Raw genomic sequence first — 20,571 nt, 5'->3', positions numbered from 1 at the left:
TGGGAGTTGCCCCAGTGACCAGCCTACAGCACCATTTTGTTACACCTTCTTTGACCAGCACCAAGAGTTATTGATCAAGGGCGAATAACAAAATGGTGCTGTCGGCTGGCCACCGGGGTAAGTTTTAATAAAGTATGTCCTATTGAAAGGATTTGGCCAGTGGAAGGGAGTGGGCCACAGTGCTGTCAACTTAAATGTTGTCACAAGATTACTAACGGCCAATTGAAAAGAAAGGGCAAAATCCTAAGTCTCACGGCATAATGCCTGAGGATTTTGAAACTTCTAAAATGTCGACTTCCAGACATGCTCAATTTAGCCCCTCCAGTCCTGCTATTTGAATGCATAACCCATCATCAGTACTTCAATGAAGAGATCTTTTTCTAACGTCTGTATGTATGTCAGTTTGAGAAAAGGCAAGAATCACTGTTGAAGTTTAACTGTATTCCTTCCTCATATCTTTGGACAAAATTTTCTTGTGGTTTTTGTAATCCTGACCCCTTACGACTTTTTTTTAAAAAAAAACAGCAAGGATACTTTTCAGCCCAGACTCCCACTAATGTCCTCCACTTGAATGCTCTTCAGCCCCAAGTCTCACTGATGTCCAACTCAAATGTTCTTGAACCCCAAATCTCACTCGGGTCTCTTTGATCTGCAGCTTTGACTCCTGTTGATGTTAGTGTCCTGATTCCAGCTGTTCTCCTCAACTCAAATACTCGATGTGATGAGAAAGCATTTCTACTTTGGAGGCATTCGTCCATCATGTGATTGACATTGGAATATTTATTCAAACTGTTGCAAAAGTCAAAATAATGTTAATGTCCTCTACCAAATAAACTAGTTTAAAAACCATAGAATCATAGAAAATTTACGGCACAGAAGGAGGCCATTCGGCCCATCGTGTCCGCGCCGACTGATAAACAAGCCACCCAGCCTAACCCCACTTTCCCGCCTTTGGTCCGTAACCCTGCAGGTCACGGCTCTTCAGGTGCACATCCAGGTATTTTTTTTAATGAGTTGAGGGTTTCTGCCTTTACCACCCTCTCAGGTAGTGAGTTCCAGACCCCCATCACCCTCTGGGTGAAAAACATTTTCCTCATTTCCACTCTAATCCTTCTACCAATCACTTTAAATCTATGCCCTCTGGTTATTGACCCCTCCGCTAAGGGAAATAGGTCCTTCCTATCAACTCTATCTGGGCCCCTCATAATTTTGTACACCTCAATCAAATCACCCCTCAGCTTCTCTGTTCCAAGGAAAACAACCCCAGCCTATCCAATCTGTCATCATAGCTAAAACTTTCCAGTCCTGGGAACATCCTCGTAAATCTCCTCTGTACCCTCTCTAGTGCAATTACATTCTTCCTCTAATGTGGTGACCAGAACTGTGTGCAGTACTCAAGCTGTGGCCTAACCAGTGTTTTATACAGTTCCAGCATAACATCCTGCTGTGACATTCTATGCCTCCGCTAATAAAGGAAAGCATTCCATATGCCTTCTTAACCACCTTATCTTTCTGTCCTGCTACCTTCGGGGATCTGTGGACATGCACTCCAAGGTCCCTCACTTCCTCTACACCTTTCAGTATCCTCCCTTTTATTGTGTGTTCCCTTGCCTTGTTTGCTCTCCCCAAACGCATTAACTCACACTTCTCAGGATTGACCTCCATTTGCCACTTTTCTGCCCATCATTGATATCTTCCTGCAGTCTACAGCTTTCCTCCTCACAATCAACCACACGGCCTACCTTTGTGTTATCTGCAAATTTCTTAATCATGCCCCCTACGTTTAAGTCCAAATTGTTAATGTATACCACAAAAAGCAAAGGACCTAGTACCGAGCCCTGCGGCACCCCACTGGAAACAACCTTCCATTCGCAAAAACACCCGTCGATCATACCCTTTGCTTCCTGCCACTGAGCCAATTTGCCAAATTCCCTTGGATCCCATGGGCCTTTACTTTTAACCAAGACAAATCTTGGCCTTGTCACGTGATGCCCAGCAGCTTCAACTCCCACTGGTCTCCTCAGTCTGAATTCCCTGCAGCCCTGACTCTCATTTCTGCTCCCAAGTAAAAACTACAAGTTTCGAACCACAAACTAAATGCAATTCCGATTTGTGGAAGAGAAAAGAAAGCATTTCACAGTAACTGATCTTTGTCTTTTTTTCTTGAGTTAAATAAAACTGAGACACTAATTGCAAATATGTTATCTAAGATTTGGGAAAACAGGGATGCTTCCATTATAATTTTTGTCTCAATTGCTGAAAGTTGGAAATTCCTAATTTGGAAATATTAAACTCAAAAAAAAAATCAAACTTTATTGGATCTTTAAAACCATTTCTTTAAGTAAAACCCTCCCAGGTATCTCAACTCAGACATTGGGTAAATCCACTGCCCAGTGTGATGTAGAATCCGATCAGAAAGGACTCAGATTCAAGCTCTAATTTTCGCCGAGCTGTGGAGCACTCTAATTGGCCTCAGTGCCACTGAACCAGAGTTTCCACGTCTGATTCTATACGGTGATGTCTGCTGGAATGTGTGTGTGGAGTGGGGGGGGAGGCAGTAAGGGCACAATTGAGTTCAGTGATGCCTCCCAAAGTACAATAGCCTGCCAGCACTAGTTACTTACGTGAACTGCTAGCACTGGCAGAATCATCCCACAGCAAGAAATCGGTTGGGGTAATAGAGAATAATAATTTTTAAAAATTCGTTCATGGGATGTGGGCATTGCTGGCGAGGCCAGCATTTATTGTCCATCCCTAATTGTCCTTGAGATGGAGAAAATTGGGGGAATGCTCCCATGGGGGGAGGGGAAGAAGCAAAATGGAATTGTAACTACTTAAAGAAACTCCTACAAGAACTAAAGCAGATGCCGTAAGACTGAAAGATCAAATCGGATCAATGGAGTACAAAGATACCATGTAATCATTGTTTCTCAGGTACACGCAGCACTACAAAGAAAACTAACAAGCCAGGACTGCATGACTCAGAGATATAGAGTGAGGGAGTGAAGGCTAATGATGTGAATTTCAAACTTAGTAGCTCACTTCAAAGGGAGATGGAACAAAACCAACAAACTGGGACAGGCAGCACAGAGAACAGAGTCTGGGAAATCTTCCGAACCTCCCACATATAACCCAAAAGACTACCCCTCCCCATAACTCCTGTGAGATTCAGCTCTGGCTATGAACAGCACCAACATGCTAGAATTCAACATTTAGCACCAACATTTAGAAGTTCCATCAAGATCCTGCCTCATCCCATTGCATGTTTAGGTCATTCACAATGTTTTTGGAACAGACAATAGGCTACTTCCAAATGTTAAAGCAGCTTTCTGGAAAGATGACTGTTCACATATGGGAGACAATTAAATGACTAAGGAAACACAATGGAACAAATTAAAATGCGAATAAAAACCTCTGTACTTGCTTAAAAAGTGTTAATCTCCAAACATCTTCCAGTTCTCATGAAAAGGTCATCGACCTTAAACGCTGGGGCAGAACTCGCTCCCGAAATAAGGGAGGAGCTCAACAGTGCTGCCAGTTTTTAGTAGTGAATCGAAGGAGCAAGTTCCTGTGTTTGCACGTGCGCAGTAAAACGCTAAAATTGTGAACTTGCTCCTAATGTTGAGCGGGCGATATGACGGCTTCAAATTAAAGGTCCATTGCACGGTCCAATCAGGGAAATCATTGAAAAAGTGTAAACTTGCTCATCTGCCCATGTGCAAAGTAACTAATTGCACCACCAAACAGATACATTTAAAAATATCAGGTCTAAACTAACTTTTAACAGCGCAGATAGTCCGAATGCCTGCCAAACAAATAAAAATTAAATTAACTTTTAAAAATGTGGAGTCTCATTACTCCTTATTTTAATAGTTTTGGTCATTAAAAAATGTTTTTAAAAATTAAAAATTTTTTTTTACTATTCCCTTCTGTCTCTAATTTAATTCAATTATTTCTTTGTCTTTTTATTAAAAAAATTAAAATTTCTATTTACAGTGACATCCAGAATAACTAACTTTAAATGAATTAAGTCTGCTTGAGCGATGACACCTGAATCTGTGGGCATGACTTCTCTTCCTGACAGATTTTGTGGGCGTGTCTTCTATTCTCATATTCTGTTCCATGCGCGTCAACTCACGCTGCTCAGAGGCTGAGTTGATAGCGCACAATTTTTTTTTTAAAGTTCAAAATCAAGCAAGTCGATGCCACAGAGCCTGCAGTAAGCACTTTTGTTAATTTAATTCACAGGAGCTGCCTGACCTGCTGTGTTTCCAGCATTTTCTCTTTTTATTTAAAATAAAATGTGAACTGGTATCTGTGGGATATATGATAAACTCCCAACATAAAATTGCTTTCTGTCTGGCAACCAGTGTTGATTCCCTTATGCTGCTTTACAAGTGACTTGGGAACAATCTTAGCTCCAGTTTTTAATGTCACTTCTAACCACTAATGTGCAAGGTTTTGTGAAGGGAGTCCTGAGCATGCTTTCATATTTGGTCAGCTCTAGTCTAACAGCTCGGTCAATACAATGGAAAGAGACTGGTCAATTGCACTACTACAATGAGTGTTTTTTTTGAGGCTGGTAGACAGGTGCCAGTAATGAGATTGGTGTGTGAACAGGGGAAGTGAGACAGACAAGTGTTCCAGTTTTGTTCAAAACTCAAAGTACCAATACACATGCTTTGAGCATGACTGACCAGGAGCAGTGGTGGTTTAAGCTTCCAACAATACAAATGATATTATGTGCAACCCAATAGGCACATGGATTACCCACAGGAAATCCCAAAAATCAATCAAACAAAAGTGACATTGAATAGATAATCTGAACAGAGAAATAAAAGGTTTGGGGTTATATGAATGCTAATGTTTACATTTTGATAAACTATTGGAAAACTGATTTTGAAAGCAAGATTTCCTTTGTTAACAAAGGGACAATATTAATGCTCCCCCACACTTACTTTTAAGTTTGTTTAAACATTTGCCGTTGGAAATTTCAGATTATCTGATCATGTTGCCATTAAAACTAGCAAATTATTTTCCAAATACAAAACAATATCAACTGTGCTATTTAATAATCTTGTTCAGACCAACACCAATTTCTGTGCAGAGGATATTTTGGATGTCCGTGGAAACCAGTTTGTATCCAGTGATGTGTAATGTCACACGATACTGATAATCACCAGCTGATTATCTTCCCCCACCCAAAAAAAGCAGATATTTAAATTGATTCATTTAATTATCTGCATGCTAAACGTTAAGAAACTTTGAGACAGCACAATAGTAACTATTTTAGTAAATCAAAGATTTGGCAAACATGGAGATGCCTTTTTTGCCCATTTTATAAATAGAATGGATCAGGGTTCATCATGGTTTGCAGCTCCACAAAGCAGTCTTCACTCGAACCCATCAACACTGAAATGTTCATTTTAATATATACACTTTAATTAAAAGAACTATCACATAGATGAACAAATTCAGAAGATCTAATAGTGTGTGAGATGTAAATATCCTGTGAAATGGAGCGCAATTCAGATGTTTAAAGGTTAGCTCCATTGCTTAGATCTCAGTTTTACAAATACACTAATACCAAAAAAAATTACAAAAACTCCCTATTTTTGTCTTTGAAACTGGCTTGGAATGCTTTCTTGGTGCCTTGAGATACACCTAAAATATAAATAAAACAAATATAATGGCATGCAGGTGGCCTCAATTTCATGCTATGCCAATGGCCGAATGTGTTCTTAATCCAGACCTGAATTTAATTCAGTCCAACACCCCAGATCACTCGGTAACTAGAGCTGTTCGAATCTGCAGTGGTTAAACCAGAAAGCCACTGATATAATTAGCTGACAAAGCACAAGAACCAGCTGCAACAACCCAATTTGATCAGCCTCAGTGTCTTTATTAGTTGTGACTCGTTTGGTTGTCTGCTACTGGCAGCGTAAACTTTTAACATCTTGCTGCTCCTCTGGCTTGGTCACGGTACCTGATTGCCTAATCAAACATTAAAGCAGAGTCTAGATTGAGCTCTAAAAATAGTTAAAGAAAAAGAACTTGTATTTATATACAAGGAATTCAAGCCCCACTTCAGGGCTTGAGCACCTAATCTAGGTTAACACTTGAGTGCAGTACTGAGTGAGTACTGCATCGTCAGAGGGCGTGTCTTTCGGATGAGAAGTTAAACCGAGGCCCTGTCTACCCCCCCAGGTGGGGGTAGAAGATCCCATAGCACTAATTGAAGAGGAGCAGGGACTTCTCCCAGTGTCCTGGCCAACAGTTATCCAACCACCAACACTGCCAAAAATACATTAACTGGTTATTCATCTCAGTGCTATTTGCGGGACCTTGCTGTGTGCAAATTCTTACAAAACAACAGTGACTGCACTTCAAAAGTAATTCAATGGCTGTAAATCATTTTGGGATATCCTGAGAATGTGAAAGGTGCTATATAAATAAAACTTCTTTCTTTTTCTTTAACTATTTTTAGAGCTCAATCTAGACTCTGCTTTAATGTTTGATTAGGCAATCAGATACCGTGACCAAGCTAGAGAAGCAGCAAGATATCAAAAGTTTACGCTGCCAGTAGCAGACAACCAAATGAGTCACAACTAATAAAGACACTGAGGCTGATCAAATTGGGATGCTGCAGCTGGTTCTTTAGCGTTGTCAGCTAATTATATCAGTGGCTTTCTGGTTCAACCACTGCAGATTCAAACAGCTCTTGTTGCCGAGAGATCAGAGGAAAGGCTGTTACTAACCAAGCCAAGGCTGTCACTTCTAGTTCTAGAAAGGTGGTGTTTCTAGTTTCTATGCCAAACACACACAATCACGTTCAGATTACGATGGCACAAAATTTCTCTAAAATATGGTTAAACTTTTTGTATAGCTGTACTTAGTTAGCTGATCTTAGCAGGGCCTGCAATAGGGGCACAATAATTGTATTCAGCCCCTTGAGGGAAGTATAAAGAAAAAGTCACAAAAGGATCCCATTTCTAATAGTTATCCAGTGACCCCTGCTAGAAAGTATGTCTGTGCGGAAATTGGGTGATGACTGCATTGGGCTTTGCTACAATACCGCCTCCTCCCACCCCACAGTTGAATAAGCTGCTGACCCTCACTGCCTAGGCTCATACAAAAAAAAATGTTGATTTCAGTAAGGTAGAAGAGGGCAGCCAGCACCTTAAGAACGACACCCCACCATAAGTCTATATCCTTAAGCGAGGAGGGAGAAGTTAAAAATGAAACTTTCTACAATAAATATTTCCTTGAAAGAATATATTTTCACCTCTGAGGTCGTGCGTCAAACCCCACTCCAGGACTTGGAGTACATAATCTAGGCAGACATTTCGGTGTCAGAGGTGCCATCTTTCAGCTGAAACTTTAAACCAAGCCCTTGTCTGCCTGTTTCAGGTGGATGTAAAATAACCAATGGTGTGATTCGAAGAGCAGCAAGCAATTTTTCCAGTGTCCTGGCTAATTTTCCTCCCAAAAACCAATACCAGCAAAAGCAAATTATGTGGTCATTCATCTCATTCACTGCCTTTGGGATCATTCTGTGCACAAATTAGCTGTCATGTTTGCCTACATAACAGTGACTACATTTCAAAAAGTAATTTATTAGATAGGTAACACTTTCAGATGTCCTGAGTACGTGATAAGGTGCTATATAAATGTAAGTTTTCCTTCCTTCAGAAAGTACATTTATGAATCTTTTTAGTTTGACTCTAGATTCAGTAGGAGTCAGAGTAGCAGTTAATTGGTGAATAACTACATCACTTAGCTAAACAACAATTTGTAGCTGTTTCAAATTAATTAGCTTACAGAAAGTCTTTTCATTCTAGACATCCCTGTAAAAGAATCCTCAATGTAGCACTTTAAGTAGCACAAGCAGAAAACTGGAGTAACTGGAGTGAAAAAAGTTCCATCAGATTCAATATATCAGACATTAGTTTTTGGTACCAATTGACAGGATCAACAAAACATCCAGAAGATTAAATTTTTAGATAGCTGACCAGATTATATTGTTATGCTGTAAATCTATAACACTGCACTAAATTATTCTTAAAGGAATCTCTGTGGCTTTTTATAGCTACAAACAGCAGATGCGAAAAATGTTGAAGTCCCTGTAACACAAATGGGCAAATTTGAGTGCTTTTTCTAGATACAAACAACGCACAGATGCACACTGTTTGACATTTAGTGTTCTCATTAAAATCAAGCAGTTCTCCACAAATATCAAATTCCGTTATCTTCTGTCATAGCCAAAGAGTGCAAAAACACTATGCGAGGCTTGTTCAGTTTTGAACAATTTCTGTAGTAGACAAAGCAAGGTCGCAATAGCCTGAAGGTGACAATCAGAAAAAAGTAATTCATTCTGTAAAGTGTTTGAAAGGTTTTGATACAAAAGTAGCAACATAAATGTTATTTTATTGTGGGGTGTAGGGGAGTTCCAGTTTCTTTTTTTCCCCCCAGTTTTCTCCCTTTCTTTCCCGATTCATGCTAGGATCGGGCTCCATGTGTGCTGGTAGTCTTCTGGTAGCTCACCCAAACATCACATTAGGCTAGATATTGGAAGCTGTTGGAAGGCATCAGAGCCAAACCCAATCCTATTCTCAGCCAACATCCACAAACACACTTTCAGCAGTGATCAGTGGAGCAAGTGCCCTGATGTTCTTCACCCTAACCCAGGTCAAACAGACCAACTGAGGCACTCGTACTACTACCCCACATCAAATCAGCTAAACTGGATCATTCCTGCTCTGCATGGTTTGAGTGCCACATTGGTCAGTGCAGATACCCACTGAACCACGAGAGGGTGTCGCTGCAGTCTCAGTTTCATCGCTGCAGTAACATTTTCTTTCAAGAAATATGAGAACATTTATCAATTCAAAACAACCATGTAAATTTGCAATCTGAAATAAGGAAACAAAACACCATGATGATGCGGGACAACGAAAGAAGAACAAACTCATGAATAAGGTAACTGGTTTAAAAAAAAGGAGCATTCTAAAAAAAATTTAAAATTTAAAAAATGCAATTATAAACGGCTGATAGTTTTAAGTTAGCTGACATACCACAGTTGCTGTATTATTTTCTCCTCATCAACCAAGTACTTCTGTCGCTCTTCTTCCACCAGCGTGCGCTGTCGCTGCAGCGGATCCTCAGTCCTCTTTATTGCTTCAATAACTCTGCCATTGATTTCGGACTCTGCTTTCTTGAACATCACTTTGAGGGTCTCCTGGTTCTCTAGCTGTCAGCGGAAAAGAATTCAGGTTCAATTTTCTCTGTCCGACTAACATCCCTGACAATTGAATTGCTTTGCTGTCCCCCCAGAAGCAAGTTCGAACGAACACCCCCACAGCTGAATCTTATTTTAACTAGTAACTTTATTCCACAGAGATGGTATAGACAAACTCAATTAAGTCAGAAGCCACATGACCATTTCACTGGTGAGAAATGATAGAACAATTACGGTAGATTACTTTCCGATTATCATGTCAGCATAAGTAATTAAAGTTGACACCTATAAAATGCCATAAATAGAAATATTAATTCTATTCAATTTATCTGATGGAGTCTCCCGTCAAATTGATAGATGAGTCTCAGTTGTTGTGGGTGCACTGATGGGAGAAGAGCCCAAATTTGGATGCACACATACACAGCCATTGAACTAACATGGGAAAAAAGAACCTGTTTTCATCAAGGGCTAGATTTTTATTTTCATAAACTTTGCATAGCTCCAAGTATCATGCAAGTACACACACTGGTGTATCACAAATGTAGTGTATTATGTCCTGTATTTTGCATTTTCTTTATTTTCAAATTTGCAGCTCCATTCATTATTAGGCCCAACTTCTCAACAGTATTTAGGATACAATATACAATATTTTTAAAATTTTCCCAACATGAAAAAGGATAAAGATAAAACTAACCAGAAGTGATATCAAATAGATTTTGGTATAATTAATGAAACATAATTAAAAGGCATTTGGGTCAAAGGATGAAGAACAATAAAAGCAGATGCAAGAGATTGGGGTTGAACGGTGTCTTCATGTTAAGGGCAACTATTCTCACCTCATCTCAGGTCCATGTTTGGACCAAGGCTGTAATGAAGTCTGGAGCTGAGTAATCATTGCAGAACCCAAACTGAGCATCAGTGAGCAGGTTATTGGTGAGTAAGTACTGCTTGACAGCACTGTTGATGACTTCTTCCATCACTTTGCTGATGATTGGGAGTAGGCTGATAGGTGGTAATTGGCCGGATTGGATTTGCCCTGCTTTTTGTGGACAGGACATACCTGGGCAATTTTCCACATTGTCAGGTAGATTACAGTGTTGTAGCTGTACTGGAACAGCTTGGCTAGGGACACAGTTAGTTCTGGAGCACAGGTTCAGCACTACTGCCGGGATATCAGGTAATAAAATGCTGTGCAGGATAGTTGCTGGGCTCTTCGGACCATGAAAATGTCACGTCAGGGAAGGCAGCTGCTTTAGGGTTACAGGATGCAATGCTAGATATACTTCAATTTTGCTCAATTTAACTTTTTTTGGGTGGGGGACTGGGGGGGGAAAAGGAGAAGAAAAATATTGCAGGACTTTCCTCAGGAGATTAAATATGATGGTTAACGCACATGGCCTTTGGAAGGAATGCGCTAGTTTGGCTGAAAGGCCTTTTTCCTTCATAACTTAGGTTCTTTAGAATCAGTCCATTAAACAGTATAGCTGCTCTTGGTTGATTTTAGGACCAAATAGTACAGTTCGAGTAATGCTCAAGCCATTGGTCTCATCGAGGCTAGGGGAAATGGAAAAAGATCTGTATAAAATAATATACTTGCTGACTAAGAACGTTGCTGCATTTAACCAAGTCATTTATTTTCTATTTACTCTATTGGTTTTCAATAATGGGGAGCATTTTATATTAGGTTTAATATTTGAGTACAAGTGCAATTTTAACACATTTGAAACCAAAAGGCCATCTGTTACTTAACAAGGTTTAGCTACAATGGATGGGAGATCATTTTTAATTCAGTTTTCAAAGAAACAGTGATGAAACAGCTCTTCATCACTCAAACAGGTATTCCTCTAATGTTGTTTGTTTCCACCCCCTCCCCTTTACGAAGGTATAAAGCCTCATTATTTTGTTTGAACATGCTGCTCCTTTCTTTTAAAAAAAGAGCAGTTCTGAATTTATGACGTAGCGTATTACTAAACAACTTTCAGATCGCCACAGCTCTCATGGTTCACATTATGTACGATTCACGAGTAGTTTTGTTAGTCTTAATAGGGTAGCTTTTGATTAGATTTGTTTCACGACATTTGACACATCTGAATGCAAATATAAGGGAAGTACTTTTCTCATTGCTAAATATACTTTTCAATGGAACATTATAATTTATTAATATTTAATAATTAAAATCATTACCCTTAATGTGACTTTGTTTATCTTTAATTACTTAACCTTTAATTATTAACCTCAAATGGTTATATGAGCCAAAGTTAATCTAAAGTCTGTTAATCTAATGTTAAATATTAGTTAAAGGAGAAGGGAATGCTAGGGAGTATTTTCAGCACAAAGCACTCCCCCTATTTTCTCAAACTGCATTTCCTATTTGAAGACAGCTTCAGTTTTGTAGCATATTTTATCACTCATGGAGCAACCCCCAGCTCCAAAATAAAATTCTGCTCATCTTCTCTCTCCATGAGCTGTGATATATGTTATGGGGGTTGTCCATGTATCTTCCCAGGGGGGCTTCATTGATTTCAATAGTAGCTGGCATTTGGTTTGACCTAGAGGCTTCCAGGAAGCCAATCCAGAATCACTTGAGCCAGGAAAAATCATTAGTGGCTGATCTGAATGGGCAGGTCAGTGAAACTGTCTACTTGGGAGCTGTTTTGGAAAAATGAAAAAACTTGCACATATTCTCTGGGCATACACATCTTGCTTGCCCAAGGTAGATTTTAAAAACTTCATCTATGCAATTAAAAAACTGTCAAAGATATCATGCCTGAAAGCATGGCCCAGAAGCATCAAATATCAGAGCAATACAATTCCAAAGGACAAAAAGGATCATAATTGATTCAAACAACTACTGATCATTTATTTACCAAATACCCAATTGACTAAATGTAAGGGTATTAAAAGTAGCAAAGCAAAGCACCAATGAGCAATAGTAATGATATATCTACGGTGCACACCATTACCATTTCCAGGAAATCATGCCAAAATTTCCCAATACTTTTTCACCGCTCTGCCCTTTCCCTCATCGAAACAGTAGAACATCAATGGGGAGATAGAGTTTGCTGAATGAACGCCATTGAGATCACTACCGCCACTTAGGTCATTGCAGATTGGCGCTGGTGGGGTGAATATACAGAAATCATAACAGGAACGCGTTTAAAAGAGGCAACATTGCTTCTGAGCAACTATGGTTGCTATTGGAATTCCAAATTATCTTGATCAGATTGATCGAAGCAGAGCCCACATTTTTAAATGTTTAATGTAATGCAAATGTTAAATATTTATTTCTCACTCTGCTAAATACTGTAATCAAAATAGCAGGGTAATCCTTGAAACACAAATTGCCTCTTGGCATGACTGTTCTTTGCACTGCTTCTGAAATCCCTTTTTGATGTCAATCACAAGTGAAGTACAGCATTCTTCTTCAAATCCACAGCTCTCAGCCGTAACCTCGTAATACAATGTGAGAGTTATAGAAGAATTGTTTGTTCTTGTGGAGATATTTATTCAATATTTGTCCCTGTTTATAACTTTTTGTAATTTGCTGCCCGATACAAATAAATATTGGCTAGAGGCAGCAAACAAAATTAGGCATTTCCATGTTTTCGTGAATTCATTAATGATTTAATAACAATTTGGCCTGAGTTACAGTCAGCAGAGATAAAATGCAACTTCCATTAAGATTTCAACCAGCTCTATTTTGAAGACAAACAATATGTTGGGATTAATTAGGTTATTATTTTGTTAAACTATAATTGACATTACACTCCTACAGTGTTTGATTTTACAATCTAAAAAGGTTGAAATTTCTGCAGAAATCGACAACTGAAATGAATTCTTAACTATCCATCGGCCGCACTGCTCCAGATTTTTCCAGCAAATTGTGGCGCAAGTTTGGCACTGGGGGATTGGGGAGCACGATGGTCTAACTTATGGCGTTCGTCACTATTCCAGAAAATTCCGGGCCAAAAGTAATCAAATCCCTAATCGCCCCCAACAAAGCTACTATTCACAAACCAGTGTCCATTCAGAGCTCATAGTTCAAATAGGTGAAAGATTTTTACATGAATCTGATCTTCATTTGTCACTATAAATAGAGCATCAAATCCCAATTAGGCTGCAAAAGAACCCATGTCCCAAAGGGACCAGAGGGGATAATGTTCCAATATACTCCTCAAAAGATACATTTTTCTACATGTGTTTACAGTAGAGGATGGCTGCACAAGACTACTAGCTACAAGATAAATTCTCTGTCAGACTGATACAACAACTTGCGTTTATATAGCAGCTTTAACGTAGTAAAACGTCCAAAAGCGCTTCATAGGAGCGAATATCAAACAAAATCTGACATCTGTCAGGGGGACAGACAGGTGTTTCTGTAACCGTTGTCGTGAGTCCCGCATGGTGTACTGCCTTTCTGGTGCCAGAGTAAAGGACATCACAGAGAGGATGCAGAACAATCTGCAGGGTGGGGGGGGGGGGTGGGGGAGGAGAAGAGGAACAGCCAGAAGTCGTAGTCCATGTGGATACTAACAACATAGGAAAGAAAAGATATGAGATTCTGCGACTAGAGTTTCAGGAGCTAGGGAGGAAGTTTAAAAAGCAGCACCTCAAAAAGGTAGTAATCTCTGGATTACTCCCAGTGCCACACGCTGGTGAGTACAGAAATAGGAAGATAAGGCAGGTTAATGCGTGGCTAGAGACATGGTGCTAGAGGGAGGGCTTCAGATTCTTGGGGAAGGAGGGACCTGATCAAGACGGATGGGTTGCACCTCAACAGAGCTGGGACTAATGTACTCGCGGGGAGGTTCACCAGTGCTGTGGTGGGGGGGGTTAACTAATTTGGCAGGGGGGTGAGCACCAGGATGTAGCATTAGAAAGGAGAAACAAGGTGTACAAAGAATTGGGAGAGACAGATAGCACTAGAGTAAGAAACAGGTGGGATCAGACTAAGAGAGAATACAAGAAGGTCAAAGATATATTTAGAGTGCATGTGTGTAAATGCACGAAGTGTGGTAAATAAGTTTGGTGAGTTGCAGGCGCAAATAGCCACATGGGAATATGATGAAATGGTGATAACAAAGACCTGGCTCAAAAAAAGGTAAGGATTGGGTACTAAAAGGAACACTAAGGACTAAGTCCTACTCCTGCTCCCATTTCTTATGCTCTTATGTAAATATGCCTGGATACAAGGTGTTCAGGAAAGATAGGGAAGGAAAAAAAAAGTGTGGGGGGGGGTGGGTGGTGTTGGCAGTACTGATTGAGGAGAATATTGCAGTGCTGGAGAGAGAGGATGTCCTTGAGGGGTCAAGGACAGAATCTATTTGGTTAGAGTTAAGAAACAATAAAAGGTGCCATTACACTACTGGCTGCATTTATTAGGCCACCAACTAGTGGGAAGGATATAGAGGAGCAAATTTGCAGGGAAATTAGAGAGGTGAATGAACTATAGACGAGTGATAATGGGGGACTTCAACTATCCTAATATAGACTAGGATAGTAATAGTGTAAAGGGCAAAGAGAGGGAGAAATTTCTGAAGTGTGTTCAGGAGAGATTTCTTGACAAGGATGTTTACGGCCCAGCGAGGAAGGAGACATTGTTGGATCTGGTTCTGGGGAATGAGGTGGGTCAAGTGGAGCAAGTGTCAGTGGGGGAACATTTAGGGAACAGTGATCATATTATCATTAGGTTTAGATTAGTTATGGAAAAGGACAAGGAGCAAATCAAGAGTAAAAATACTTAATTGGAAGAGGGCCACTTTCAGTGGGTTGAGAACAGATCTGGCCCGGGTAAATTGGAAGCAAAGATTGGCAGGCAAAACTGTAATCAAACAATGGGCGGCCTTTAAAGGGGAGATGGTTCGGGTACAGTCTAGGTACGTCCCCATGAAGGGGAAATGTAGGGCAACCAAAGCCAGAGCTTTCTGGATGACGAAAGAGATAGAGAGTAAGAAGAAGCAGAAAGAAGGGGGAGCATGACAGATGTCAGGTCGATAATATATGCAAGAACCAGGCAGAATATAGAAACTACAGAGAAGAAGTGAAAAAGGAAATAAGAGGGCAAAGAGGGAGTATGAAAATAGACTGGCGGCTAATATAAAAAGGAATCCTAAAGTTTTCTACAGGCATATAAATAGTAAACAGGTAGTAAAAGGAGGGGTATGGCCAATTAGGGACCATAAAGGAGATCTACGCATGGAGGGGGGGGAAGGCATGGCTGAGGTACTAAATGAGTACTTTGCATCTGTCTTTACCAAGGAAGAAGATGCTGCCAAAGTCACAGTAAAAGGGGAGGTAGTTGGGATACTGGATGGGGTGAAAATTGATAGAGAAGGTACTGAAAAGACTGGCTATGCTTAAAGTATATAAGTCACCCGGTCCAGATGGGATGCATCCTAGGTTGCTGAGGGAAGGGTGGAAATTGTAGAGGTGCTGGACATAATCTTCCAATCCTCCTTAGATACGGTGGTGGTGCCAGAGGACTGGAAAATTGCAAATGTTACACCCTTGTTCAAAACAGGGTGTAAGGATAAACCCGGCAACTACAGGCCAGTCAGTTTAACCTGGGTGGGGAAACACTTAAAAACGATAATCCGGGAAAAAATTAAGTCACTTGGACAAGTGGGGATTAATTAAGGAAAGCCAGCACGGATTTGTTAAAGGCAAATTGTGTTTAACTAACTTGATTGAGTTTTTTGATGAGGGCAATATGGTTGATGTTGTGTACTTGAACTTTCAAAAGGCATTGATAAAGTGCCACATAATAGGCTTGTCAGCAAAATTGAAGCCTATGGAATAAAAGGGACAGTGGCAGCATGGATACAGAATTGGCTAAGTGACAGGAAACAGAGAGTAGTGCTGAACGGTTGTTATTTGGACTGGAGGAAGGTATACAGTGGTGTTCCCCAGGGGTCGTATTAGGACTGCTGCTTTTTTTGATAAATATTAATGATTTGGACTTGGGTGTACAGGGCACAATTTCAAAATCTGCAGACGACACAAAACTTGGAAGTGTAGTAAACCGTGAGGAGGATAGTAATATACTTCAAGAGGACATAGATAGGCTGGTGGAACGGCAGACACATGGCAGATGAAATTTAACGCAGAGAAGTGCGAAGTGATACATTTTGGCAGGAAGATCGAGGAGAGGCAATATAAACTAAATGGTAGAATTCTAAAGGGGGTGCAGGAACAGAGAGACCTGGGGGCATATGTGTACAAATGTTTTAAGGTGGCAGGACAGGTTGAGAAAACGGTTAAAAAAAGCATACGGGATCCTGAGCTTTGTAAATAGAGGCATAGAGTACAAAAGCAAGGAAGTTCTGTTGAACCTTTATAAAACACAGGTTTGGCCACAACTGGAGCAGTGTGTCCAATTCTGGGCACCGCACTTCAGGAAGGATGTGAAGGCCTTACAGAGGGTGCAGAAATGACTTACTAGAATGGTTCCATGGACGAGGGACTTCAGTTGCGTGGATAGACCGGAGAAGCTGGGGTTGTTGTTCTTAGAGCAGAGAAGATTGAGAGGAGATTTGATAGAAGTGTTCAAAATCACAAAGGGTTTTTGATAAAGTAAATAAAGAGAAACTGTTCCCATTGGCGGAAGGGTCGAGAACCAGACTATACAGATTTGAGGTGATTGGCAAAAGAACCAAAGGCAGCATGAGGAAATACTTTTTTTTTTAAACACAGCGAGTAGTTATGATCTGGAATGCACTGCCTGAAAGGGTGGTGGATGCAGATTCAATCGTGGCTTTCAAAAAGGAATTGGATAAATATTTGAAGGGAAAAAATTTGCAGTGCTACGGGGAAAGAGTGGGGGGAATGGGACTAGCTGGATTGCTCTTACAAAAAAAGAGACTGCACAGGCTTGATGGGCCGAATGGCTGCCTTCTGTGCTGTAATTATTCTATGACCGAGCCACATAAGGAGATATTAGGTCAGGTGACCAAAAGCTTGGTCATAGAGGTAGGTTTAAGGAGCAACTAAAAGGAGGAGGGGAAGTTAGAGAGGCAGAGAAGTTTAGGGAGGGAATTCTAGAACTTAGGGCCTAGGCAGCTGAAGGCACGGCCACCAATGGTAGAGCGATGAAAATTAGGGATGCGCAAGAGGCCAGAATTGGAGGATTGCAGAGATCTCAGAGAGTTGTAGGGCTAGAGGAGGTTACAGAGATAAGGAGGGAAGAGGCCAAAGAGGGATTTGAAAGCAAGGATGAGAATTTTAAAATCAAGGCATTCTGGATTGGGAGCCAATGTAGGTTAGCAAGCACAGGGATTTTGCCAACAAAACAATAGTTACTACACTTGAAAAATAATTTCACTGGTTGTAAAATTCTTTGGGATATTCTGAGGATGTGAAAGATGCTAAACAAGTTCTTTCGTTCCTTCTTAACTCCATACAGTGCAATGACATTTTTCAATATAGTTGGTTAGCTCCACAGAGTTTCTGTACTTCAGTTCAATGCTTTATGACAACTTCACTGTCCCTTACATTCCACTGCAAGGACTAGTTCTGTATTGATCAAAGTACAAACCACTAACAGGAATCAAAAGGCAGCCAGTTTAAAAGGAATTGAATCACTTTCCAATTTGTAACCCAGCTTTAATTGTGCTGCCAATGCAGTTATACCATAACTCAAATTGATAAGTCATTAATTAAGAATTATTGCAGTCATTATTTGCCTTCTAATGCCCATTGATCGAAATCTTTTAATTTAACAAGGGTTGACATTCAATTACTTCAGCAAACATTTCAAAAGGTTGGTTAGTATTTACTACAACATCAGTAAGCAAAGCTAATTTCTGTATTCCGAAGACCACAGCTGGTTATTGACTTGCACTGAAATTTAACAATTTATAGCACATTATGTTGCACAAGGTTAAGATTCTTAATTGCAAAAAACTTTATTACATGCATGCCATTTTATTTTGAGGACACTTCATAATTGAAATACTAAAAATGAACTCCATCTGTAACCTGTAACACACCATAACCAAGGAAAGCACAAAAAGGGAAAGGGAGCATGTAAGACATGCACAGAGCCTGAATGAGACAGCATGAGAGAGACAGGGGGAAGAGTGCTTTATTATTCATCCATTCTTGTTATTTCCAACCTTCTCATTGAAAGTGCTTGTAATGTGCAACATTCTACTATTTATACACTTTCATAATGAGAAAACAATACATTTTTGCCCTGCAATTTTCAGATGGAATGCATTTATGCATTGGAGTTTGGATCAACAGACCTGACCCAAGCACAGTTCCACTATTCATATTCGCTCCCAATCCGATTTATTCTTAAATTCTAGTCAAAGTATGAATTCAAACATTATGATCTTTCCCTTTTGACTCTACTCTAAAGGTTGTAGTTCCCTGTAATAAGTTTATTGGCAGCAGAAGACTATTTCATATTGCCTTAACTTGGGATACAACAAAACCACAATAAACTGAAAGCTGGGACCAAGAGAATTGCTGATGGCAAGAATTTAATGTGATTACCATAATACTGTCCTGCTATAACTATAATGTTTATTGCTTGTGTCACAAACTATTGGGTTGGTCAATTTTCTTCATTAATTAACTGCTAGGTTTGTGTATTTTTTCCCTTTCCAATTGGTGAATAATTAAAATGTATAAATAGTAAAAAACAAGTATTTTATGCAACATTTTCTCCTACATTTCAATTTTCTCTCTAACCATCTTTTACCATAAAAAATTCTGAGATTAAGTCATCATAACACTTCCCCACTCATGTCACAATATACTTTTGAAAAAAAATGACAACCACCCTCATCACAAATTAAGCTCCAATAAGTTTCTCCACTCCCACTCATGAAGCAACCCACTGGACTCTGGATGCAGTCTTTCTCCACCCCCCCCTCCCCCATATCATCAGTACTTCACAACAGGCACCAGGCCAGCTGACTTCCCCATTTGTGATGCTGATACCAAGACTCTGCATAAGTGCAGAAATCCATCTCTGATGTGAAAGACCACAATTCCCAGGAGCCACCATACACCACCCCCTATCGCCCTGAGGTCATTGGTGAGTGGCCTACGCAGAGAGGAGAAAAAAGGAAAACAAAAAGAATTAAGGGAGGAAGGGGAAGTAAGAGAGAGTGCATGAGATAGAAAGCCAGCTTGGGCATACAAGAACGAGTAAGGGAAAGACTGCAAATCTGTTGACCAGTGAGAAGACAGAGAAATTCTCTTTTATTTGGGGGGGGGGGGGGGAAATAGAGGCAGAGAGGAAGAGAACAAAACACTTGAGGGAGGGAGGGAGGGAGGGAGGGAGGGAGGGAGGGAGGGAGGGAGGGAGGGAGGAGATGAGAAAAGATACTACAGAGCTAGGGAAATGGGGGGTTGAAATTGAGACAATCATTAAATTTTCTTTGCCCGTCTGGTTATATATCAACTTATTGCTTTCTTTTTTTGCCCGGAGGGGCTTTAGAATAATTAACATTTAAGATTTTATGTAATTCCATGAGGTTCCTCCTTAACTTTCTTTCTAGACTGTAAGCTTCTCTAATATTTCCTCACATACCTCATCGCTTCACACTTGGGAATTGATCTTGCTGCTCTTTGCTGTACCTTTTCTAATTCTATATTTTTTTTGTGGCATGTTGACCAAAATTGAACACAGGATTCCAAATGCGGTCCAACCAGCGTATTGTAAGCCCTGTATCCCAGCATTCTATCACCTTTTTCAATTGCTTTTTTTTTAAATATTGTCTGGACATTGAAAGCATTGAGTCTACAATTACTCCCAAGTCCCTTTACAAGTCTCCCTGTGATAATTCAATTCTAGTCACTGTCCCACATTTTTACAATCCATCTACGATATCTTACATTCATCAGTGTTAAATTTCATTTGCCCCGCGAAGTAATCTCAACAAAAGAATTAATAGATTGAAATGCTGGGTAGATCAAACATTATAAAAAGTTTTAAAATGATCAAAAATACTGTTGCTGGAAATCTGAAAACAAAACAGTAAAAGCTGGAAATATTAAGACCCTTCCTCCAACGTTGACTTTCGTTTCTCCATAGACGCTGCCTGACCTACCGAGTGCTTCCAGTTTTTTCTGTTTTTGTTAAAAATTATCCCTTGGGAACTTTTTGAAATTTGCATTGCAACAGTTGCAGTGATACTGCAGCCAGTGCAAAGCCAAAACAAACAGTGAGACAAATTTAACTCTCATCACTCGGCAGAATTTGATTTGAGTGACTTCCTTCACACCAGAGTTTGAGCAGATTCAAAGCTACTTGTAACTGGCCTATTAGTCTGCCTTTCTCTCAGCTCAGCTTCATGCACTTTAAAATATGGGTTATAAGT

The 20,571-nt window shown here is 40.0% G+C and overlaps 1 protein-coding gene across 9 annotated transcripts in view; it reads right to left on the bottom strand.

Moving 5' to 3' along the window:
• The window catches only part of si:ch211-285f17.1 (sickle tail protein homolog), a 643,872-nt gene that overhangs the window by 38,921 nt on the left and 584,380 nt on the right, over positions 1-20,571 (bottom strand). For all 9 annotated transcript variants that reach the window (XM_068007127.1, XM_068007122.1, XM_068007126.1 and 6 more), the window contains one exon: positions 9,075-9,250. In XM_068007127.1, coding sequence (XP_067863228.1) covers positions 9,075-9,250 — 176 coding nt within the window. The remainder of the gene's footprint in view (positions 1-9,074; positions 9,251-20,571) is intronic.

This window comes from Heptranchias perlo, chromosome 2, assembly GCF_035084215.1.
Source record: "Heptranchias perlo isolate sHepPer1 chromosome 2, sHepPer1.hap1, whole genome shotgun sequence".
NCBI lineage: Eukaryota > Metazoa > Chordata > Chondrichthyes > Hexanchiformes > Hexanchidae > Heptranchias > Heptranchias perlo.
This window is presented reverse-complemented; position numbering and strand designations above follow the sequence as displayed.